The sequence below is a fragment of the Pagrus pagrus genome, assembly GCF_965226575.1.
Source record: "Pagrus pagrus genome assembly, chromosome: 21".
NCBI lineage: Eukaryota > Metazoa > Chordata > Actinopteri > Spariformes > Sparidae > Pagrus > Pagrus pagrus.
The window spans coordinates 27,049,139-27,075,433 of record NC_140208.1 but is presented as its reverse complement, the minus strand read 5'-3'; the positions used below and the strand labels follow the sequence as shown (position 1 = coordinate 27,075,433).

The 26,295-nt window shown below is 39.3% G+C and overlaps 1 protein-coding gene across 1 annotated transcript; it reads left to right on the top strand.

Annotated features, from left to right (window-relative positions):
- Positions 1–464: 464 nt before the first annotated feature.
- LOC311250628 (putative nuclease HARBI1) lies at positions 465–3,728 on the top strand (the record flags this gene model as incomplete). Its single annotated transcript, XM_084342478.1, has 4 exons — positions 465–1,072; positions 1,159–1,433; positions 2,319–2,554; positions 3,707–3,728. Exons 1-4 carry the CDS (start codon positions 502–504, stop codon positions 3,726–3,728), a joined length of 1,104 nt encoding a protein of 367 aa, XP_084198604.1. The 5' UTR covers positions 465–501.
- Between the last annotated feature and the right edge of the window lie 22,567 nt (positions 3,729–26,295).

Here is a 26,295-nt window from a genome sequence, read left to right as displayed (position 1 = left end):
GACCCAACAATTACAGGTAAAATAGAGGAGCATATTAAGTTGTATAATTAATTTATTTCTGATATCTGATACAAGTCTGATAAGTCTTGTGTAATGAATCAAGTGAAGCTCATTTGTATAGAACACAAAACAAATTAAGTTTCATGAGAGCTGAGAAAAGAACTATAAATACATTTCACAGCATGTGTTTAAATTCATCAGTCTAGTCAAATATTCATAGTTGATAGTTAAAAGCAAGTAATAAATACATAAATAAATAAATAAATGCATAAATACATTCAAATATTATTTCATAAATAAATAAATAAATAAATAAATACAAATATTATTTCATAGTTTTACTAATTAAAAATTATTTTTTATTTTACTACAGGATCATTCTCCTCGAATGTATGCACAAATAAACAACACTGTGCCCATCCTCTGCGCCTTCTTCTCTGAGGAGGCTGACCTCAAACAGCCTTCAGGCTGTCAAGGGAGACCATCAACCTGTTGGTCCAGATGTTGCCCCGGCTAAAGCCACATGGCTGGAGCCACGAAATTGAGGTGGCTGTCTGTCTGTACTGGCTGGCATGTGGCACTTCCTACAGGGTCACAGCAGACATATTTGCCATACCGAGAGCCACAGTTGCCAGGGTCGTCCACACTTCAGTGGAGGCCATGATGGGCATCCTCCACAAGGCTATCCATTTCCCCAAGCCTGAGGAGATGGAGGAGGTGGGAGCAGGTTTTTCTCGGCTGGCTGGGCATGAGGCTTTCCGGCGTGCAGTTGGAGCCATAGATGGATGCCACATCCGGCTTGTCCCACCTGCGGAGCAGAAGAAGAGTTATATAAACCGCAAGCTCTTCCCCTCTGTGGTTCCCCAAGGTGTGTGTGACAGCAGAGGTGCATTTTTGGATGTCTACATCGGCAACACAGGGTCAGTCCACGATGCCCTTGTCCTCCGGAGGCCTCCTATGTACAAGGAGTCCCTCTACCCACCAGCTGGCTTCTTCCTCCTGGGAGACGGGGGGTACCCTTGCCTGCAGCATCCGGTGGCCCTCATGACTCCCTACCGTCAACCTGTAGCAGGTAAGAGAATAAATTCTTCATTACAGTTGTTACTTTGAATTTGAATTCCTGGATGTATTCTACATTACCTGTATTTTAATCAACAGGCCAAGTTGAGGCCCGTTTCAACAGGCATCACGCCAAGGCCCGCAACATCATTGAGCGCACCTTCGGGTTGCTCAAAACCCGCTGGAGAGCCATCTTCCTCCGGGCTTTGGAGATCCGGGCTCTGTTCGCCCCCAAGGTTGTTGGAGCATGCTGCATCCTCCACAACCTTTGCCTGTTAGCTGGTGACATCCAGGAAGAGGAGGAGGCAGAGGAGGATGATGGGGAGGATGAGGAAGCTGGGGGGAATGCTGCCCAAGGTCAGGAGCTGTCGGGAGTCAATCTCAGAGGCAGACTTGCTGCCGAATTGTCTGCCCCTCAAAGAGCTCCCGGCATTTCTGAGGGAGCATGATTACTAAGGAAAAACCCCAAATTCATAATCAGTTCAATAATTAGTTGTAATGTTAATTAATGTTAATTGTAAATATTGTTTTGTTGATTAATTAAAAATGATTGTATAGTTTATCTCAATTAAAAATGATTATATTATGTGTATAGTTAAACATATGACAATGGTTAATTGTAAATATTGTTTTGTTGATTAATTAAAAATGATTGTATAGTTTATCTCAATTATAAATGATTCTATTATGTGTATAGTTAAACATATAACAATGATTAGAAAAAACACCTGTAAGTAAAGTCAACCTCCCAATCAGATTTCAGTTTCAGAAGCATTCTTTGTTCTGACCACCGTTACAAGCCTTGGTGCCTCGATTTGTCTAGGAAGACGTTTCACCTCTCATCGAAGAGGCTTCATCAGTTCATGTTCGCATCTGACCAGGCTGAGACTGGTCCGAGGTCCGAGGACCAGTCTCAGCCTGGTCAGATGCGAACATGAACTGGCAAATAACTGACAAATAACCAAGTCCAGTTGGGTTTTGAATTTCTTTGAGACCACTTCATTCACAACTGTTAAAATACTGTACAGGCTGACACTCCATTCTCACACTATTTAATTGACAGAACAACAATAAAACAACAACAAAGAACTACGTTACCTAGAACTACTACATTTATACACTATTTACATTTTCTCTACTAGCCTCTCAAAGAGAGACAAAAACTTGTCAGCTCTCTGACTTGCTGCCCTCTCCCTCTCCTCTTCCCTTGCCTCTGCCCTCTTCTCCCTCTCTTCCTCTTTTTCTGCCTGCTCTCTCAGAAACGCCATCAGCTGCCCACTGGCCCTGGCCCTCTTGGGAGCTGGTGGCTTTTCCCCTTCTCTGGGAGGGGCAGTGGATGGGAGGGTGACAACACCACCTGTAGTGGGGGTCAGATTGGCCGCAACTACCAGGGGCGGACTAATGGAGTGCTGCCCCTGGAGTGCGGCATCCATCTGACCATACCATGGCCAGGTGGCAGCTGTCACCCCTCCCGCCTCCACCCCTTTCCCCGTTGGTGGGTCCCTAAGCTCCTAAAAAAATAACAATTCACTGAATGAATGTTGCCATGTCCAACTTATTTACTGAAAAGTAGATAGAATAGTGGTACCTTGTACTTTTCCTTTAAGTTGTTCCATTTCTTTTGTGCCTGTTTGGGGGTGACAGGCACACTACTGTCTCTCACAAAGACTCTGGATAAAGCACACACATTCACACAAAAAAGGACAACTTAGACATATTATAACACATTGAGAACACATGTTAACAAAGATATTACAGTGACTAACACACAAGCTGACAGAGACTACTGAATGTGATGTAGTTAGGATGATTGCACTTACATGCATGCAAGGAAGAGAATAGTGATTCACTATTCTCTTCCTTGCATGCATGTAAGTGCAATCATATTATATACTGAATGTCTGTGTAAATTCTCATTAGTCCAGGTCAAAGTCATCTCTAGGCAATTGAATCAAGTCAACTGGACTTAGTTTGGTCTTTGAAGACGTTTTGACCCTTAATCCAAGTGGCTTCATCAATAGTTATATTGATAATATAGTTAATATTGTTAATACAAACTAGTATATCACTTAGGTTGATAACTACACCTGTACCATTGCTGTTGCCCTTCACTTGTACTTTGTGGCACTTTGAGTCATTTTTGTTCACCAGGTTACAATTCACACAATTTATTTGATGTGTAGTATTATAAACATTTAGTTTAGCTTTATACTATATTTTTCTTTTATTTATTTAGGTTGCATCAAACCATTTCAAGAGGCTGTGAAGTCTGGCACAAACAAACACACCACCGGACCACTGCTCCTCGTATAAAAACACATAGAAAGCTGACTCACTCCCATCCGGTTTTGGACGAATTCCTCCGTCCAGTGAAGAGGGCTTCGTGAGCGGCTCTCCATGTAATGAGAGCCGCGGTTTCGTCAGTTGTCCCTTGATTGAAGTTAAAACAATACAAAAATCAACCAAAATACAGGTCGTTAAACATTTGGCTAGGCTAAGTATAATGTCTTGAACTGACGTCAGTTTACACTATAATTACTCGGATATTAATTTGACGGAATGGCAGTTGTACGAATATTAATTTAAAATACTCTTACAATTGTGGGTTGCCGTCTCCTCCATTGCGTGTTCGTTTTCTGTAACACAGGGAAAACAATATGGGTCTGTGAGCAGTAGACTAGCCGCTTAGATAGCAAGCTACCCCCGCATACGCTGCCTGCCTGCCGCCCCAGTTCATGGAGCTTCTCAACTCCGAAAATATTCGAGCAAAAGTTCAATTTGCCATAAATTTTCGTGCTAATGCTGATATCTAAAATCTAAACAGTTGATTTATTGCATCAAAATGAACTTTACTGATTAAATAGCATACGAAAATTGTAAAAGAAAGACCGCTTACCACTTCACTGTTGCGTCTTCCCGCTGCTGGCTTGACTGCCGAAAGGCATGCTGGGATATCTGTGCTGCCAAGTTAGCACAAGTCAGCTACCGATGCATCCTCGGTAAAATGGGCGTGGCGAGAACACTTCCGGGAACTTTGACCGTTCTCGGCGAAATGCGAACTTGTGTATTGGGACAGTACTTGGGCTGCGACTGATGACGTTTCAGTAGAACACAAGAACAAAAGAACGGACAAGAACGTATATTGAGAAAGGCCCTCGGAGTTTCCATGCTGCGGAGCCGAGCCTCCAACTCACTGAGCCTTGCCTCCAACGCTACAAATTTACTACACTTAATACATGTACCAGTATCACTAAGGGAGGCAGAGGTGTAACTGAACATCTGGCACACCGAGCAAGAGAAAAGAGGAGAGCGAGAGGGAGAGAGAGAAGCCATCGCTAGCTGATAGTGGCTAAGCTAGGACACGATAGATTAGCCAGCAGAGCCAGGAGAGCTACAAACAGCAGCAAGCCCGGCGACCAAGCTATAAACACAGAGTATTGTTGAATGCCTTAGTGGACCAGCACATGCCCGATCACAAGCGGGATCTCGGTCGCTGCAGAAGGAATACAACAATAATCTGCTCGGACGAGCCGGAGCAGCACAGGTACGCTATCAGTCAGTAACACAACAACAGGAAATGACGCAACACGCTTACCGTAGTACGTGCAGCTTAGGCGGTTGGCAGTTGGCAGCTGGTACTGCAATTTAAATTCTGTGCAAAAAGATGTTGAAGCACAGTGGTGTTAAATACTTGACAGTTTGAAGCAGTTTTCAATAAATTAGTGAATTTAAAAGTACATGGGTTCTGTTGTTTTTTTTTAAATTGTGGTATCGAATTAGTATCGAGAATCGTGGAAATTCACAGGTATTGGTATCGACTACTGAAATTCTGGTATCGTGACAACCCTAGTTCTAGACCCTGCCCGTGATCGTTCCTCCAATAAAACATATCCTGCCTCTAAATCATCTAAGGTAGTTAAATAATTCGTGGAGACCTACAATTATGTGGACCCTTGGCGTTTCAAATTCCCTAACTCTTTATTGATGCTTTTTTACTTGGTTCTATTAGAGCTTGTGATTATCAAGGTATTGTTGTTTCGGACCACTCACCACTCAAACTTGAGCTCGCTTTACAGGAAAGACCCCCAAACAGGTCGTGGCACTTTAATCCTCTTCTCCTCTCCAACCCGGAGTTTGTCACCTATGTCTCAAACCAAATTGACACATTTCTTTTGACGAATCCTGTGGCTGATACGTCTTCATCTATCCGCTGGGAAGCTTTGAAGGCTTTTCTGCAGGGACAGATAATTTCTTATACATCCCATGTAAATAAGCTTCGCAAAAGTAGAATCTCTGACCTCACTTCCTCCAATCTCCGTCTAGATCAGCAATATGCAGTAAAAAAAAGATAGGATCGCTTTACAAACAGAGTTTGACCTCTTAACAACTCAGCGCGCAGAGGAATCACTACTTAGATCCCGCCAAAAACTATATGAAGACAGGGGTAGACCTACTAGACTTTTAGCCCATCAGCTTCGCCAAAAAGCTGCCTCTCGCACCATTCCTTCTATAAAAACTGACTCCGGCTCTATCACTTCCGATCACAAGCTCATCAATGATGAGTTCAAAACATTTTATTCAAGTCTTTATACTTCTGAATCTCAGCTTAGCCCAGACCAGTTTAGTGATTTTTTCAGTAATTTGAATATTCCCAAAGTAAGCCCTGAGGATGTTTTGTTACTTGAAGAAACTATCTCCCCCGAATTTATAAAAAAATCTATTGCTTCAATGCAAAGCGGGAAGGCTGCAGGGCCGGACGGGTTTCCAGCCGACTTTTATAAATACTTTTCAGACAAATTTGTGCCCCTCTTGCATGCGATGTACACTGAATCCTTTCAAACAAAAACTCTTCCTCCAACTTTGTATCATGCCAGCATTTCGCTCCTCTTGAAAAAAGACAAGGATCCCCAGTGCCGCTCTTCTATTCGACCTATAAGCCTCCTTAATCAGGATTTTAAGATTCTAGCTAAAGTGCTAGGTCTCCGTTTGGAGATGATTCTCCCCTCCATCATTTCTTTTTTTTTTTAAAGATATTTTTATTGAAGTCATTTTTATATGTATAATTACACAAACTAGACAAACAAAGGAACAGACATACCATATCAGATATATAAGATAATAATAATAATAATAATATAAGATCTAATTCCCATTTCTTTTTTGTTTTAATCTTATTATATGTTGTAAGGTTATTATTTAGAATAACATAAATAGCAGAAATCAACCCCTTACTAGTGTTTAATGTTTCACACATTAAATGATTTTCAAACGGGGATTCTGGGGGGATACGAGGAAAGTCTGAACAGTTATTGCGGATCCAGTGTCTAATTTGAAAATATTTAAATAAATTATGTTTGGGGAGTTTGAATTTCTCTGTCAGTTGTTGAAAGTTTGCAAATTTACCTTGGATATATAGATCTTCAACTGTTTTTATGCCCTTACTAACCAAATTGCTCAATATTCCATCTGTAATCTGCCGAGAAATGTTGGGATTATCCCATAGAGGAGTTTTACGACACAGAGAGATGTTTAGACCAATGACAGTGAGAGCTTCACGCCATGCAGAGAAAGAGTTCAAAATGATAGGGTTCTTAGTAATGTTTAAGAGTATTTTCTTAGAAGTTAGGAAAGGAAGAGACTTCAACGGAACATGTTTTAATAGGTGTTGTTCAATAGGCAACAATCTTCCCACACAATTGTCCCCATGTAGCCAGCACCATACTGAGCGAAACTGAGCTGCAAGGTAATAGCATCTAAAATTGGGAAGATTTAGCCCTCCTTCAGAGTGTGGGGCCTGAAGAGTTGATAGTTTGACTCTGGGGGGTTTACCTTTCCAAAGAAAACTACATAAAGATTTATTTAGGTCAACAAAGAAAGATTTGGGTACTTTAAATGGGATGCATTTGAAAAGATATAAGAATTTGGGGAGGATGCACATCTTAATTAAATTAACTCTGCCAATTAGTGATAATGGAAGGTCCCTCCAGTTTTGTAAATCTATTTTACCTGGTTTAAGAGATTGATGTAGTTTTCTTTAAAGATTTTATCTACAGAAGTTTGAATTTCTATGCCCAAGTATTTAAGTCCACTGGGGCGCCATTGCAAAGGTTTGGTTAAGTTCTTGATATAGTTACCCTGTATATTTAATGGCAGGACCTCACTTTTTGTAAGATTTAGTTTATAGCCAGAAGCTGCACTGTACTGTTGGAAACAATGTAAAAGGGGGGGGAGAGACTTTGCAGGATCAGCCACAAACGTTAACAGGTCGTCTGCATATAAAGCCAAATTTATGCTCACTCATTCCAAATCTAATACCAGTAATTGTGTTGTTAGAGCGAATAGCGATAGCCAGAGGTTCCATGGCTATCAAAAACAACAGTGGAGAGCAGGAGCAGCCCTGACGAACCCCCCACTGGATAGTGAGAAGATATCTGATATCCCCATTTGTTAAAATTTGTGCTTTGGGGCCATTAAACAGTGTTTTAATGTAGTGAATAAATTTAGTTCCAAAATTCATCGCTTCCAAAGTTTGAAAGAGAAAGCTGGGCTCGATCCTGTCGAACGCCTTTTCCACGTCCGTTGACAGTATTAGCATGGGGTCCTTTTGTGAGTGGGCTGCTTCAATTATATGAAACAGTCTGTGCACGTTGTCCGATCCATATCGATTCTTAACAAAGCCTGTCTGATCAGCGTTAACGATTTTTGGGATTATAAATTCCAATCTTGATGCAATTAACTTTGATAACGTTTTATAGTCCGCGTTCAGAAGACTGAGAGGACGATAAGAAGTGCATTTTTGACAATCCTTTCCCGATTTTGGTAGCAAAATTATTGTAGCCAATTCCAAAGAGCTTGGGAGAGTTTTATTAGTCAGTGCTTCGTTGAGCATGTTTGTTAAAGGGGCTATAAGCTTATCGGAAAAGGTTTTAAAAAATTCAATTGGAAAGCCATCTGGCCCAGGGGCTTTATTATTCTGTAGGGATTTCATAGCATCAAGAACCTCTTTTTCAGATATATTAGCATCAAGGCCATTTTTATCATCAGGGTCTAATTTAGGCAGGGTTAATGAATTTAAAAATGTTGTTGCTTTGGTGTTCTCAGTCCCATGTTCTGTCTTATATAGTGTCTCATAGAATAATTGAAATTAGAGATGTTCCGATACCATTTTTTCCCTCCCGATACCGATTCCGATACTTATGCTGTGGGTATCGGCCGATACAAGTACCGATACCGATACCAGTGTGTTAAAAAATTATAGATATCATACTACGCCTGCATGACTGTGATATGATTATCAATGTGGTAAGGCCTGGCTCAGGTTAAACCCTTTGTAAAACATGAATGAATACAGCAAATGAAAGCCATTTATTTTTAAATAGAACAGTATAAAGCCAAATTCAGCACAGAGCAGACAGGAAGTCAGACACGAAATAATAACATGACATCCGGTTAATTTTCAAAATAAAACACTCCGTGTTGATACAAGCACAAAAACCTCAAATAAGAGACAAATACGCGCTCTTCTTCTAATCCTTCAGTCGGGAACACTTCGTGTTGTTGTGTTTATAACACATGCATATAACTGCGGTCGTGTGTGATTATATAATCATCGCGGGAATTCCTCGGTTTCGTAACTCCAGCTGATCGGCGGAGCTGCGCTGTGGCGGACGCAAAACACAGCTGTTGGCGGTTGCCGAACGAGGACGACGGAGCCAAACCGTACCGGAGCCGTAACGCAGCGGACACATATCCGGTAGAATCTCGGAGCTAACGAAACTAGGCGCTAATAAATTACGTGGTATCGGATCGGTGCCTGGACTCCAGTACTCGCAGATACCGATGCCGGCATTTTCGGCAGTATCGGAGGCATTTCCGATACTGGCATCGGAATCGGAACAACTCTAATTGAAATTCATGATTAATATCCTGTGGATTAAAAAGGGACCTTCCATCATCTGTGATAATAGAATGTATAGTTTTTTCATTTTCTTCCCTTTTAATTTGCCAAGCTAATAGCTTGCTGGTTTTGTCACCGAATTCGTAATAATGATAGTTGTTCCTAGCTAAATCAGCTTCAGCTTTATTAGTACATAAGTTATTATATTGAATCCATTTTAAAGATATGGTATTGAGTGCCACTTTTAGTGTGAGCATGTTCTTGCTCCAGGTCTCTAATTTCATTCTCCAAACTCGCAAGAGTTTTCTTTTCTTCTCTGATCTTGTGAGAGCTATACGATAGGATCTGGCCTCTCATATACCCTTTTAACGCCTCCCATATAAAAGCATGAGAAGAGGAATTAATATTCGTTTCCATAAATACGTCAATATGAGCTCTCATGAATCTATTAAATTCGGGGTCCTTCAGCATATATGATTTAAACCTCCAGGTGAGGGGCTTCGGTTGTGTAGCATCAATCTCCCAGGCCAATTTTATAGGATTATGATCGGACAATGTAGCTGATAAATAGGAGCAATCAGTGACCCTGGCCGCCATATTGTGGGGAATTAAAAACATCAATCTGGAGTACGACTTGTGAACATTTGAGAAGAATGAAAAGTCTTTAACTTTTGGGTTGAGCTGCCGCCAAATACCACACAGTCCCAAATCCCTCATCCCCCTGAGCAGTACTGAAGCAGCCTTAGAGCGATTAAGAGATCTTGGCGTGGATCGATCTAAATTGGGGTCCAATACTAAATTGAAGTCACCGCCAACCAAACAGTGCTCCTCAGCAGTTGCAAGTTTTAAAACAAGGTCGTTAAAAAAAGCAGGGTCGTCGTGGTTGGGGCCATATATATTAACAAGTGTAACCCTATTGGAGTTCAATTCACCCTTGACCAAGATAAGTCTTCCATTACTATCTTTTTCTATTGATAATAATTTAAAGTTCGATTTTTTATTAATAAGGATGGCAACGCCCCTAGCTTTTGTGTTGAATGAGGAGTGGAAGACATGTCCCACCCAATCTCTCCTTAGTTTGACATGCTCCGCATCAGAAAGGTGAGTTTCTTGAATAAATGAAACATCGATGGACTGTCTTTTTCTCCTCTTAATTGGAGAATTGATACCCCTGACATTCAAAGAGATTAAATTTAGTTGGCTAGTCATACCTTAGTAGCAGATGCAACTTAAATATGTTGGGAACCTCAGTGCTAACATATAAAATTAAAGTTAGGTGAGTAAATGCTTTTAAATGAAAACTGTACCAAACCCTCATATGAGTCCCACCCATTGGAACTCTTAACACAAACATCCCCATTGGGTAGGAAACTCTCTACTCTCTCTACACGACCTCTCAACAGTTAGAAAGAAGATGACTTAAGCATCAAACCATGGTGCAAATTCTAAGAACCAGATACATAATGAGAAGAGAAGAAAATAAAAATAAATAAATAAATAAAAATAGCTAATAACAATAATAATAATAAAAATTATAATATTAGCAACATCACCAACAGCCAATAAATAACTAAGAAGGGTGGTCGAAGTAAGTTAGTGTTGGTGGATATGAGAAATAAGGGAAGCGAAAAAGAAAGGTATAAATAAATGAAAATACAAATTAAGTGAACACGTGTTTCAGAAGGTCAAACAGATACAGCCACTATTTTAGTTACTGTATTAAACAAAAGTCTAAGAGTCCATCCGGAACCGGAGTGGGTCCGTCTTTTATCCACAAGTCTGAAGTGGGACCAGGAGCAGAACAAATGTAATGCAGAAATTAAAGATATACCTCGCCGGAGTCACTTTGTGTTAAGATAATCAACTTCACTTGAGTTCAGCCTGTCCATTTGTCACCGCTTTTGGACAAAGTCATTGTAAACAGTACAGAAGTTGAGCGGGGCTTTTAAAACAATAATTTCTATCCCACTCCGTAACAAACAAATATCTTAAAAGTTATGAATGAGCCCTCTTTGTGGCCCGCAAATTAACTTACGCGTATCCTCCCCTCCGCATCACAGCAGTGCAGGAGGAATAGCCAGGTGGGAGTCCTCTAGTGTGTATACTGTTGTGACATCTCAGCTGCTCGGTCAGTTGTTATCGTCAATAGTTTTCAAAAAGTCCGCCGCTGCAGACAGTGATGCAAACCACCTGATGTTGCCCTCATGCGTAATTCGTAGTTTGGCTGGATGGTGCAGAGAATAGGCAATTCCTCTTTCCCGAAGGCTCTTCTTAACATCCTTAAAGGCATCTTTAAGGCGTTGCAGACTGGGACTGCAGTCTGGGAAGATGTAAACCCTGCTGTTACCGTAGTGGATCTCTCCCTTTTGTCTGGCGAGGCGCATTATTTTCTCCTTGTTCTTAAAGTTGAGGAGCTTTGCGATCATGGGTCTCGCATCTCCTCTGCCGGCGGGGGGTTTTCCCAGGCGGTGAGCTCTCTCGCAGGTAATGGGGGTAGGAAAGTTTTCGATACCAAGGATTTCTGGTATGACTCGCTCCAAAAATCCTGCGGCGTCGCGGCCTTCAGCGTCCTCGGGGAGGCCAAGTACGCGGATGTTGTTACGCCGGCTCCTGTTCTTTAAGTCGTCCACTTTATCTTTGAGGGACTGCACCTCCTTCTCCAGTCTCCCAATGTGCGTGGTGGCGTCTTTAATGTTGTCCTCATTTGCTGATATGCGTCCCTCCATTTCTTCGACTTGGTCAGCTAATGTTGACATCGCCGTTTCAATTTTAGAGAGTGAGGCCTGGATGGGAGTTGCTTTAGCATCTTTCTGTCTTGATATCTCTTCCTTGCTTTCCTGAATGGCTGCCATCACTGCATCAAGAGTAGGGCTTTCACCTTTAGAAGAGCCGGCCGGTTGTGTACTTGGATCTGGCCGTTCGCTTAGGCAGCGGTGTAATATCCTTAAGACCCCTTAAGTTATAATGTGCCATGCGCCACTATAAAGAGACAATTCTTTTCTAGGTTTTTAGTATCATGGTTTTGAAAAGTTGAACGGAAAATAAAAGCAACTGTTGAGGTACGCCTGTGGACCTCACGCCTGCATGTCCGCCCTCGGTGGCTGCCAGAATCCCCTCCATCATTTCTAATGATCAAACTGGTTTCGTCCGTGTTAGACAGTCATTCTGTAATGTACGACGACTGCTCAATATCTTGCATACTCCTTCCCTACATTTGGGTGCTGAGGCGGTAATTTCGCTCGACGCGGAAAAGGCTTTTGACCGCGTTGAATGGGATTACCTTTTCTTTGCTCTGGAGAAGTTTGGTTTCAGTCAAAATTTCATCTCTTGGATCAGGCTTTTACATGCATCACCCATGGCTTCTGTACTTACTAATTATCAAGTGTCCGACCATTTCCATCTAGGCAGAGGCACAAGACAGGGGTGTCCTTTAAGTCCCCTCTTGTTTTCAATCGCTATTGAGCCTCTTGCCATAGCTTTGAGACAGGATGATAGGGTGGAGGGAATTATTCGGGGCGGTCAGATGCATAAGGTTTCCCTCTATGCGGATGACCTCCTTCTTTTTCTCTCTAACCCTGATACCACTCTCCCTCACGTCTTATCTCTGCTCAGTTCTTTCGGGGCCATCTCAGGGTACAAACTTAATTTGCATAAGAGCGAATATTTTCCCATAACACACTCCCCCCCTCAGCAAATTGACATACCATTTAAGATTGTAAAGGATTCATTTAAATATCTTGGTGTGACTATCACTCGGACATATTCAAAACTGTTTCAGGCAAATTTTGCTCCTCTTCTTGAGCGCTGTAAAGCTGATTTTGCACGATGGGCAGTTCTTCCTCTTTCTTTGATTGGCAAACTTAATTCAGTGAAGATGAACATTCTCCCTAAATTTATTTATTTATTTCAATGTCTCCCCATTTTTATCACTCGCTCATTCTTTAAAACCTTACAACGACTAATTTATGACTTTATCTGGGGGGGGTAAACATCCACGCATACGTAAAGAGTTCCTTGAGAGACCTAAGCGGCTTGGGGGCCTTTCTGCCCCTAACTTCCAACTATATTACTGGGCGTCAAACTTGACCAACATGTCTTTCTGGCTTTTATCTTCTGACAGTGTAAACTGTCCAGCATGGGTCAATATCGAGGCCTCCCTTTGCCATCCGTACTCCCTCTCTGCTCTCTTAGGTGCATCGCTCCCGCTCCCAGTTTCAATCCCCAAACATAATGTTGTTGTGTGGCATTCTTTACGAATTCTGAAACAATTTAAACTTTCCTTTGGCCTGCAGAGCCTCTCTTCTCCCCGCTCTCTTACAACCCCTTAGCCATTCCTCTGTTTTTAAAACCTGGCATGCCAAGGGCATCCAAAAACTGGAGCACTTGTACATAGATGGTGTCTTCGCCAGTTTCACACAACTTAAAGAAAAATTTGATCTGCCACGGTCTCCTTTTTTTCAGTTCTTGCAGGTAAGGGATTTTATTAGGAAGAAGTTCCCAGATTTTCCCTCTCTCCCACCTAAAACTTATCTTGATCATATTATTAACATGCTCTTACACTCTCAAAGGGGGAGGCTGGCCAAAGTTTATGAATACATAATTTCAATTAATATGCCCTCTTTAACTATTATAAAGCAGCACTGGGAGGAGGAGCTTGGCTTTGACATCTTGGATGACATTTGGGATGCAGCCTTGGATCGTGTACACTCCTCATCCATATGTGCACGTCACTGTCTTATCCAGTTCAAGGTTTTGCACCGCCTACATTATTATAAGACTGCCCTGACAAAAATTTACCCACACATTGATCCCCTGTGTGACAGATGCAAAATGCTTCCTGCGACTTTATATCATATGTTTTGGGGTTGCCCTAAATTAGATCGATTCTGGTCCTCTTTCTTTGACTTATTCTCTAAAATATTTTAAAAACCTGTTACTCCCTGCCCCCTTATGGCCATTTTTGGTGTAACCTCAGAAAACATATCCATGACCTCCTGTCAGCGCAGTGCTTTGGCATTCTCCTCCTTACTAGCGCGGCGGTTGATTTTACTAGACTGGAAGAATGCTGTCCCACCCACGCACACACATCTTATCAAGAGTATCATGTGTAATCTCAAATTAGAAAAGATCAGGTATACTGTTAATGGTGCCCTTCAGAACTTTCATAAGACATGGGATGACTTTATTGAATTTGTAAAACAATTAGATGGGCTTCAATTAGAGTAATACATTTCTGACTGACCCACTATAACTATACCCTGGCTGAGGACGATTAATTAAATGCGCAACTGGACCCCCCCACCCCCAATCCTTCCCCTCCATGTTGTCCTTTATGTTGTCCCTTCCTGTGTGTTTGTATGTGTCCCTTTTTTATTTTTTATTTTATTTTTTGTGTCTCTTTTCTTTCTTCTGTTTTACTCCTATTTCAATTTCTCTCTCTTTTTTTTTTTTTTTTTCTCTCTCTGTTTTTCTCACATGGTTATTTTATTCTACTTGCATTGTTTTGGTATATTTTGATTCTATATAATCTTGGTATTGTTGTTACTTTTGTATTTACCGATTTATTTATTTAAAATAAATGTTGTTTTTGTTGTTGTTGTTGTTTTTGATGTATTGGATTAAATCATTTATGTTCTGACAGTTGTTATAAACATGCATCCAAGGAAAATTCAATAAAAATAATTTTGAAAGAGAAGGAAAGGACAGGCCCTGTCAGACAGCTCCGTCAGACTCAGGGTTTCTTCAAGTAAACCTGCTAGCGAGCACGTTAGGTTCCCAGAGTCAGTCAGTTTTCACATAACCTGCTTTCTGGAATACCCCTCTGGAAACTGAGAAATTTTATCAGTATGGTATACCAATACTGCTACCAGTAAATAGTCCAACATGTATTTAGTAATTACTGGTGGTCAGTTTCCGTGTGATCTAGCTGCTATAGAAGTCACAGAAGCTTTTAAATAGACTACATGTAACTCAAAACAATGGTCATGAGTAATAGGTGGATATTTTGATGTACTTTACCTTCTGGTAGAGATCATGCCATTAGCACTGCCTCGGGGCTGGTCTGTTGCGTTCTCCAGCAGGCCAAACCCCAGAGCTGGTGAATGTCCTCAGTCTCACCATCCACTCCCCCTCTCACATTGCCTTGTGGCTCTTTGGTTTAGTGCTCATCTGAGGACAACATAGAAATAATAACAGTGGTTATAACTATGAATCACAGCATAACCATAGTGTGCTGAACAAGTGTGTAAGTCCTTGAAATTCCAGTCTCTGTGCAATTACCACATTTACAGGCTATTCTTTTTATTAATGCTACACAGCATTTTATCTTTATATTACAAAGATGTGCTCACGTGTACTGTGCAATTATCCAACCGTGGTCATATCTAGCAGTGAGAGGTGTATATCATGTATACATTTATTTATTTTGATTTTATTTATTTATCAATCAATCAATCAATCAATCAATTAATCAATCTTTTCCTCTACTTTTGACTCTTGAGCTGCTATTACAAGTTACTGGTGTAGGATCAATAGAGGTCACGTTATTTTGTCGTTTTTGCATTCAGATACTGTACTGACATGACTATACTGTATCTGACTGCAGACATGAATAGTTTTCATACATAAGCTTCAGGTTGGCTACGTGGTCTGGAGAAGCTTGTGCGTTTATTTGGCTACATACTGAACTGTACATGCACGGCTAACCTCTTCCTCTGCTCTGCTAATGTCTGCTCCAACCTCACCTGCCGCTCACTTCACTACACACACACAGACCCTATGCGCACACGCACCGTTCTACCCCTTAAAGAAACCACACCACTCTTCATCATGTAATAATATTACACTGTGTACACACAGGCGTAATGCTGCCGCTACCAAGAGCAGAAATAATAGGTTAACTTACAGTTACAGTAGCAGTAAGACTGACGTTAGCTAACATTAACGTTGGTTATCTGGCTAGTTACGATGACTGAAGTTGCTGAAACACATCATGACTCGCGAACGAAATCATGAAATTAGCCGGTGTGATGAATGGAAATATAGAATGTATGACCATTCAATCAGAAAATAAAAACATTGAATGTACTTACTGTGAATCAGAAGTAGGCTTGGGCTTGCTTCGCCTCGCGACGGAGACTTTAGCTGGTCAATGTCATTCAACAGCAACGTGACCAGAATGAAGTGCCGTGAATCGTGGGGGAACAGCCCGACATTCTGAAACCCCTTCATCCCGACACACCCCAGTCCGACACACCGCTGTTCCGAATCGGACTTTCAACTTCCAATTACTTCCCAATATGGTTAGGGTTAGGGGTTAGGGTCAGGGGTACCACAATAGCCTTTTCGGGGTCTTTAGAAAAAAATGAGAAACCACGCCATTAAGATGAATGGAAGTCTATTTTCGGAACAGCGGGGTTTCGGAAAGGCGGGATGTAACCGAATCGTGGAGCTCAAAGAGGCGGAGCTGAGCGCAATGCGCTGATTGGATGGCAAAGATGCAAACGTTGCTATTTGAATTAGGCTCCTTTCTTCCCAGGGCCTGTACTATAGACTGTATATCAAATTTGAAATGCATAAATAAATAAATTACAACCCGTTTCATTTTGCGACTTCCTACAAATTGTTGTATCATAACTGGGAATGAAATAAAAACAAATATACTAGCACATACATGTAATATGTAGAAAGTGTATTGCTAAGTAATTACTCCTTTCATAAGTACACTAAATTACCACTGCTAGAACTATTTAATATACATTTTATGAAGAATTACGGCTTAAAACAAACTCAACTTCATTTGCACTTTTTTAAGTGTACCTAAATTCACTTCCAATTAAGTGAAACTAAGTGCACTTTAATGAAGTATACTAACAGTATATTACAAATGATTCCACTAAGCATACTTATCTTATGAATACTATTCGACTAATGTAAGTACTTTGAAATAAAGTATACTTTGTAAAAGTACATTTTAGAACAATTTAAAACAGACTTACAGTGAAGTACACTTTTAATGGGTGTACCTAAGTTCACTTCCAAAGAAGTGCAAATTAAGTGCACTTTAATAAAGTATATTAACTGTATATTACAAATGACTCAAAAATAAGTACACTTTTAATAAGAATATTAATCTACTACTATAAGTGCTTTGAAATAAAGTATACTTTTTAAAAGTACACTTTAAAACAATTTACAATAGACTTACAATAAAGTACACTTCAAATAAGTAAAATAAAGTACAACTTTAATTACTGCATAATTAGTATGTTTAATTTTAGTATCTTCAATATACTAAAATTAAACATACTAATTATTAAGGCACCTGCCCCTTTGCTCCTTGATGCCCAAAGTGCCCTTTTGTCAGTGCTATTTTTTTAATTTTTTTTTTGCGTGTGTGTGTGTTTGTGTGAAGGCCTGTCAGTAGCCCTTAAAGATTACAAATAACAAATAATAATAATAATTTATGTAGCCTAAATGAAATGACCTGGCTCCCCTTGGTAACATCATCCAAAAAGACGTGGCCCGACGTGTCCCCGCTGCAGCGAGAGACGGGCTCGGCCCAAAATCTGACAGATCGCACGTTACAGCAACAATATTGCATTTACGCTGTGAAACAGGAGTAGTGACGGTCTGGCCATAGGAGGATGTGGGCAAATGCCACAACGACCGAGGCGACTGCGACCGTTGCGTGAAGATGCAGTCCTGCTGATGTGATCAAGATAAAAGTCGGTTGGGGCCAGCTGTTTTACCGCCGACAACTCTTAAAGACGGTGTGGCTCACCTGATAGAGCATCTCCCTCAACAAGTAAAATCGTCCTATTGTCCTATTGTCCTATGTATATGTATATGTATATGTATATATATATATACTTTTTTTTTTTTTTCTTGAGCACCTGCCCCTCCAAAGGTCTCTGCACGGGCCTGACACGGACCATACACGGACCGTTTTCAAGGATTTTTCTTTGCCAGGAATAGTTGAATTTGGATAAATATCATGGCAAGCATGGTTTAACTTGTTCTTAATCCATTTATGGTGAAAACTCACTTCTGTCAACTTTGAGCATTTCAGAGTGAGAGACGTGTGTTTTTGAACTGTGAAGTAGACTATGTTGTATTTCAATGAAAAAAGGTTTTTCAAACAAGTTTCCTAGCCTGGACATGCTAAATTTGGATTTATTTTAAGGCAAGGATGGTGTCACCTGTCCTTTAATTCATTTATGGTGGAAACTTACTCAATTTAGAGCGTTTCAGAGTGAGAGAAGCGTCTTTTTGCACTGTGCAGTATTTCTTTTGTGTATATCTACTGTGATGTGTATTTCTATTGTATGCTCTGAATTTACTATCTTTTTCTACTGTGTGCTGTGTTTATCTACTGTATATTTCCACTGTATTGTGTGTATTTCTACTGTGTTATGTGTATTTCTACTTTGTTCACTGTATTTCTACTTTGTGCTCTGTATTTCTACTGTGTATTTCTACTTTGTGCTCTGTATTGCTACTGTGTATTTCTACTTTGTATTTCGACTGTGTGCTGTGTATTTCTGCCGTATATTTCCACTGTGTGATGTTTATTTCTACTGTGTATTTCTACTGTGTTTTTCTGCTGTATGCTATGTACAGCTACTGTGTATTTCTACTGTGTAATGTGTATTTCTACAATGTATTTCCACTGTGTGCTATGTATTTGAAGTGTATTTCTACTGTGTGCTGTGTATTTCTATTGTAATGTGTATTTCTAATGTGATGTGTATTTCTACTGTGTATTTCTATTGTCTGCTCTGTATTTCTAAAGTGTATTTTGATTCTGCGCTGTGTATTTCCACTGTGTATTTGCACTGTGTGCTATGAACTTCTACTGTGTAATTCTATTGTGATGTGTATTTCTACTGTGATGTGTATTTCTACTGTGTATTTCTATTGTCTGCTCTGTATTTATACTGTGATGTGTATTTCTACTGTGTATTTCTATTGTCTGCTCTGTATTTCTACAGTGTATTTCAACTCTGTGCTGTGTATTTGTACTGTGTATTTCTATTGTGATATGTATTTCTACCGTGTATTTCTACAGTGTATTTGGACTTTGTGATCAGTAATTCTACAATGCATTTCTACTGTGTGCTATGTATTTCTAGTGCATTTCTACTGTGTGCTGTGAATTTCTACTGTGTATTTCTATTGTCTGCTCTGTATTTCTACTGTGTATTCGAACTGTGTGCTGTGTACTTCTACTGTGTAGTTCAATTGTGATGTGTATTTCTACTGCAATGTGTATTTCTACTGTGTATTTCTACTGTGATGTGTATTTCTACTGTGTATTTCTATTGTCTGCCCTGTATTTATACTGTGATGTGTATTTCTACTGTGTGTTTCTATTGTCTGCTCTGTATTTCTAAAGTGTATTTCAACTCTGTGCTGTGTATTTCTACTGTGTATTTTGACTGTGTGCTATGTATTTCTAGTGTATTTGTACTATGTGCTGTGTATTTCTACTGTGTATTTCTATTGTGATGTGTATTTCTACTGTGTATTTTGACTGTGTGCTATGTATTTTTAGTGTATTTGTACTGTGTGCTGTGTATTTCTACTGTGATGTGTATTTCTACTGTGTATTTCTATTGTGATATGTATTTCTACTGTGTATTTCTATTGTTGGCTCTGTATTTCTACTGTGTATTTCTCTTGTCTGCTCTGTATTTCTACAGTGTCTTTTGACTGTGTGCTATGTATTTCTAGTGTATTTGTACTATGTGCTGTGTATTTCTACTGTGTATTTCTATTGTGATGTGTATTTCTACTGTGTATTTCGACTGTGTGCTATGTATTTTTAGTGTATTTGTACTGTGTGCTGTGTATTTCTACTGTGATGTGTATTTCTATTGTGATGTGTATTTCTACTGTGATGTGTATTTCTGCTGTGTATTTCTACTGTGATGTGTATTTCTACTGTGTAATTCAACTGGGTGCTATGTATTTATAGTGTATTTGCACTGTGTGCTGTGTATTTCTACTGTGTATACTGTGATATGTATTTCTACTGTGTATTTCTATTGTCTGATCTGTATTTGTACTGTGTGCTGTGTATTTCTACTGTGTATTTCTATTGTGATGTGTATTTCTACTGTGTATTTCAACTGGGTGCTATGTATTTATAGTGTATTTACACTGTGTGCTGTGTATTTCTACTGTGTATACTGTGATATGTATTTCTACTGTGTATTTCTATTGTCTGATCTGTATTTCTACTGTGTTTCTATTGTGATGTGTATTTCTACTGTGATGTCTATTTCTACTGTGTATTCTATTGTCTGCTCTGTATTTATACTGTGATGTGTATTTCTACTGTGTATTTCTATTGTCTGCTCTGTATTTCTAAAGTGTATTTCAACTCTGTGATGTGTATTTCTACTGTGTATTTCTACTGTGAAGTGTATTTCTACTGTGTATTTCTAATGTGTGCTGTGTATTTCTACTATGTATTTCTCTTGTCTGCTTTGTATTTCTACTGTGTATTTCGTCTGTGATGTGTATTTCCATTGTGATGTGTATTTCTACTGTGTATTTCGACTGTGTGCTATGTATTTCTAGTCTATTTGCACTGTGTGCTGTGTATTTCTACTGTGTATTTCTATTGTGATATGTATTTCTACTGTGATGTATATTTCTTCTGTGTATTTCTACTGTGATGTGTATTTATACTGTGTATTTCTATTGTCTGCTCTGTATTTATACTGTGATGTGTATTTCTACTGTGTATTTCTATTGTCTGCTCTGTATTTCTAAAAAATTTTTTCGACTCTGCGCTGTGTTTTTCTACTGTGTATTTCTACTGTGTGCTGTGTATTTCTGCTGTGTATTTCTACTGTGATGTGTATTTCTACTGTGTAATTCAACTGGGTGCTATGTATTTATAGTGTATTTGCACTGTGTGCTGTGTATTTCTACTGTGTATACTGTGATATGTATTTCTACTGTGTATTTCTATTGTCTGATCTGTATTTGTACTGTGTGCTGTGTATTTCTACTGTGTATTTCTATTGTGATGTGTATTTCTACTGTGTATTTCAACTGGGTGCTATGTATTTATAGTGTATTTACACTGTGTGCTGTGTATTTCTACTGTGTATACTGTGATATGTATTTCTACTGTGTATTTCTATTGTCTGATCTGTATTTCTACTGTGTTTCTATTGTGATGTGTATTTCTACTGTGATGTCTATTTCTACTGTGTATTCTATTGTCTGCTCTGTATTTATACTGTGATGTGTATTTCTACTGTGTATTTCTATTGTCTGCTCTGTATTTCTAAAGTGTATTTCAACTCTGTGATGTGTATTTCTACTGTGTATTTCTACTGTGAAGTGTATTTCTACTGTGTATTTCTAATGTGTGCTGTGTATTTCTACTATGTATTTCTCTTGTCTGCTTTGTATTTCTACTGTGTATTTCGTCTGTGATGTGTATTTCCATTGTGATGTGTATTTCTACTGTGTATTTCGACTGTGTGCTATGTATTTCTAGTCTATTTGCACTGTGTGCTGTGTATTTCTACTGTGTATTTCTATTGTGATATGTATTTCTACTGTGATGTATATTTCTTCTGTGTATTTCTACTGTGATGTGTATTTATACTGTGTATTTCTATTGTCTGCTCTGTATTTATACTGTGATGTGTATTTCTACTGTGTATTTCTATTGTCTGCTCTGTATTTCTAAAAAATTTTTTCGACTCTGCGCTGTGTTTTTCTACTGTGTATTTCTACTGTGTGCTGTGTATTTCTACTGTGTATTTCTCTTGTCTGCTGTGTATTTCTACTGTGTATTTCGACTGTGTGCTATGTATTTCCATTGTATTTGCACTGTGTGCTATGTATTTCTATTGTGATGTGTATTTCTACTGTGTATTTCGACTGTGTGCTATGTATTTTTAGTGTATTTGCACTGTGTGCTATGTATTTCTACTGTGTATTTCTATTGTGATGTGTATTTCTACTGTGTATTTCTATTGTCTGCTCTGTATTTCTACTGTGTATTTCGACTGTGTGCTATGTATTTCTAGTGTATTTGCACTGTGTGCTGTGTATTTCTACTGTGTATTTCTATTGTGCTGTATATTTCTACTCTGTATTACTACTGTAATGTGTATTTCCATTGTGGTGTGTATTTCTACTGTGTATTTTGACTGTGTGCTATGTATTTATGGTGTAATTGCACTGTGTGCTGTGTATTTCTACTGTGATGTGTATTTCAACTGTGTACTTCAACTGTGTGCTATGTATTTCTAGTGTATTTGTACTGTGTGCTGTGTATTTCTACCGTTTATTTCTATTGTGATGTGTATTTCTACTGTGTATTTCTATTGTGATGTGTATTTCTACTGTGATGTGTATTTCTCTGTGTACTTCTATTGTCTCCTCTTTATTTTTACTGTGTATTTTGACTGTGTGCTATGTATTTCTTGTGTATTTGCACTGTGTGCTGTGTATTTCTACTGTCTATTTCTACTGTGATATTCACAGTAGAAATACACATCACAGTAGAAATACACAGTAGAAATACACATCACAGTAGAAATACACATCACAATATAAAAACACAGTGGAAATAAAGAGCAGACACTAGAAATACACAGTAGAAATACACATCACAATAGAAATACACAGTAGAAATACACATCACAATAGAAATACACAGTAGAAATACACAGCACATAGTACAAATACACTAGAAATACATAGCACACAGTCAAAAGACACAGTAGAAATACAGAGCAGACAAGAGAAATACACAGTAGAAATACAGAGCCAACAATAGAAATACACAGTAGAAATACATATCACAATAGAAATACACAGTAGAAATACACATCACAGTAGAAATACACAGCACACAGTACAAATACACTAAAAATACATAGCACACAGTCAAAATACACAGTAGAAATACACATCACAATAGAAATACACAGTAGAAATACACAGCACACAGTGCAAATACACAAGAAATACACAGCACACAGTCAAAATACACAGTAGAAACTGTGTATTTCTATTGTCTGATCTGTATTTGTACTGTGTGCTGTGTATTTCTACTGTGTATTTGTACTCTACTGTGTATTTTGACTGTGTGCTATGTATTTCTAGTGTATTTGTACTGTGTGCTGTGTATTTCTACCGTGCATTTCTATTGTGATGTGTATTTCTACTGTGTATTTCTAGTGTCTGCTCTTTATTTCCACTGTGTTTTTATATTGTGATGTGTACTTCTACTGTGATGTGTATGTCTGCTCTGTATTTCTATTGTCTGCTCTGTATTTCTAAAGTGTATTTCGACTGTGTGCTGTGTACTTCTACTGTGTGCTCTGTATTTCTACAGTGTATTTCTACTGTGATTAGTATTTCTACGGTGCATTTCTATTGTCTGCTCTGTATTTCGACAGAGTATCTCTATTGTGTTGTGTTTTTCTACTGTGATGTGTAATTCTACTCTATATTTCTACTGTGTGCTGTGTATTTCCACTGTGTATTTCTACTGTTTTCTGTATATTTCTACTATGTTATGTGTATTTCTACTGTGTGCTCTGTATTTCTACTGTTTATTTCTGCAGTGTATTTGTACTGTGTGCTCTGTATTTCACTGAAAAAAGGTCTTTCACTGAAGTTTCCTAGCCTGAACTGGTCGAATTTGGATCTTCTTCATGGCAAACAAGGTTTTACCTGGAATTTAATACATTAAGGGTGAAAACTGGCTTATGTCAATTTTGAGCGTTTCAGGGTGAGAGAAGCCTGTTTTTGCACTGTACAGTAGCATAAGCTGTTTTTGACTGAAAAAAAGGTCTTTCACTGAAGTTTTCTAGCCTGAACTGGTTGAATTTGGATCTTCTTTATGGCAAACAAGGCTTTACCTGGAATTTAATTAATTAAGCGTGAAAACTGGCTGATGTCAATTTTGAGCGTTTCAGAGCGAGAGAAGCCTGTTTTTGCACTGTACAGTAGCATAAGCTGTATTTGACTGAAAAAAAGGTTTTTCACTGAAGTTTTCTAGCCTGAACTGGTTGAATTTGGATCTTCTTCATGGCAAACAAGGGTTTACCGGGAATTGAATTCATTAAGGGTGAAAACTGGCTTATGTCAATTTTGAGCGTTTCAGAGTGAGAAAAGCGTCTTTTTGCACTGTACAGTAGCATAAGCTGCATTTGACTGAAAAAAGGTCTTTCACTGAAGTTTTCTAGCCTGAACTGGTTGAATTTGGATTTTCTTCGTGGCAAACAAGGGTTTACCTGGAATTTAATTCATTAAGGGTGAAAACTGGCTTATGTCAAAAATGAGTGTTTCAGAGCGAGAAAAGACTCTTTTTGCAATGTACAATAGCATAAGCTGCATTTGATTGAAAAAAAGGTTTTCAAGCAAGTTTTCTAGCCTGAACGGGTTGAATTTGGATCTTCTTCATGGCAAACAAGGGTTTACCTGGAATTTAATTCATTAAGGGTGAAAACTGACTTATGTCAAAAATGAGCCTTTCAGAGCGAGAGAAGCCTCTTTCTGCACTGTACAGTAGCATAAGCTGTATTTGACTGAAAAAAGGTTTTTCAAGCAAGTTTTCTAGCCTGAACTGGGTTAATTTGGATCTATTTCATGGCAAACAAGGTTTTACCTGTCCTTTAATTCTTTAAGGGTGAAAACTGGCTTATGTCAATTTTGAGCATTTCAGAGCGATAGAAGCCTGTTTTTGCACTGTTCAGTAGCATAAGCTGTATTTGACTGAAAAAAGGTCTTTCACTGAAGTTTTCTAGCCTGAACTGGTTGAATTTGGATCTTCTTCATGTCGAACAAGGTTTTACCTGTCCTTTAATTAATTAAGCGTGAAAATTGGCTGATGTCAATTTTGAGCGTTTCAGAGCGAGAGAAGCCTCTTTTTGCACTGTACAGTAGCATGAGCTGCATTTGACTGAAAAAAAGGTTTTCAAGCAAGTTTTCTAGCCTGAACTGGTTGAATTTGGATCTTCTTCATGGCAAACAAGGGTTTACCTGGAATTGAATTCATTAAGGGTGAAAACTGGCTTATGTCAATTTTGAGCGTTTCAGAGTGAGAAAAGCTTCTTTTTGCACTGTGCAGTAGCATAAGCTGCATTTGACTGAAAAAAGGTCTTTCACTGAAGTTTTCTAGCCTGAACTGGTTGAATTTGGATTTTCTTCATGGCAAACAAGGGTTTACCTGGAATTTAATTCATTAAGGGTGAAAACTGGCTTATGTCAAAAATGAGCGTTTCAGAGCGAGAGAAGCCTCTTTTTGCACTGTACAGTAGCATAAGCTGAATTTGACTGAAAAAGGTCTTTCACTGAAGTTTTCTAGCCTGAACTGGTTGAATTTGGATCTTCTTCATGGCAAACAAGGGTTTACTTGGAATTTAATTCATTAAGGGTGAAAACGGGCTTCTGTCAAAAATGAGCGTTTCAGAGCGAGAGAAGCCCACATAGCAAGCGGGTCCGGGCCAGATCCGGCATCAAGCCGGCACCTCTGGCCTATTTCTGACCTGGTAAATAGTATGTTAGCCAGATGTGGGCCAAGTCTGGCAATGATGGCACCGTTTATGTAATGGCATGCCAAATGTGGGCCAATTGTGGTTAGGTGTATGTGGCCCAGGTCTGTAGCAGACAGGTCTGGGCCAGGTTTGGCAGTGATGGCACCGTTTATGAAATGGCATGCCAAATGTGGGCCCATTGTGGTTAGGTGTATGTGGCCCAGATCTGTAACAGACAGGTCTGGGCCAGATCTGGCATCACTTTTGGCCTATTTCTGACCTGGTAAATAGTATGTTAGCCAGATGTGGGCCAGGTCTGGCAATGATGGCACCGTTTATGTAATGGCATGCCAAATGTGGGCCATTTGTGGTTAGTTGTATGTGGCCCAGATATGTAGCAGACAGGTCTGGGCCAGATCTGGCATCAAGCCGGCACTTCTGGTCTATTTCTGACAAGGCAAATAGTATGTTAACCAGATGTGGGCCAAGTCTGGCAATGATGATACCGTTTATGTGATGGTACGCGATACATGGGCCAATTGTGTTTGAGTTTATTAGACCCTAGAGTGACTTTGACTAGGGTCAAAGGGGACTATTTAAGGTAAAAAAAAAAAGAGACAGGTTTTACACATTTGAATTTTTTTTTAAGTATATTTTTGGGGCTTTTATGCCTTTAATTGATAGGACAGTTCAGAGAGTGACAGGAAATGGGAGGCAGAGAGGGGGAATGACAGGCAGGATAGGGCCACTGAACGCGGGATTCGAACCGGGGCTGCCTGCAGTGAGGACTAAAGCCTCAACACATGGGGTGGGTGCCAG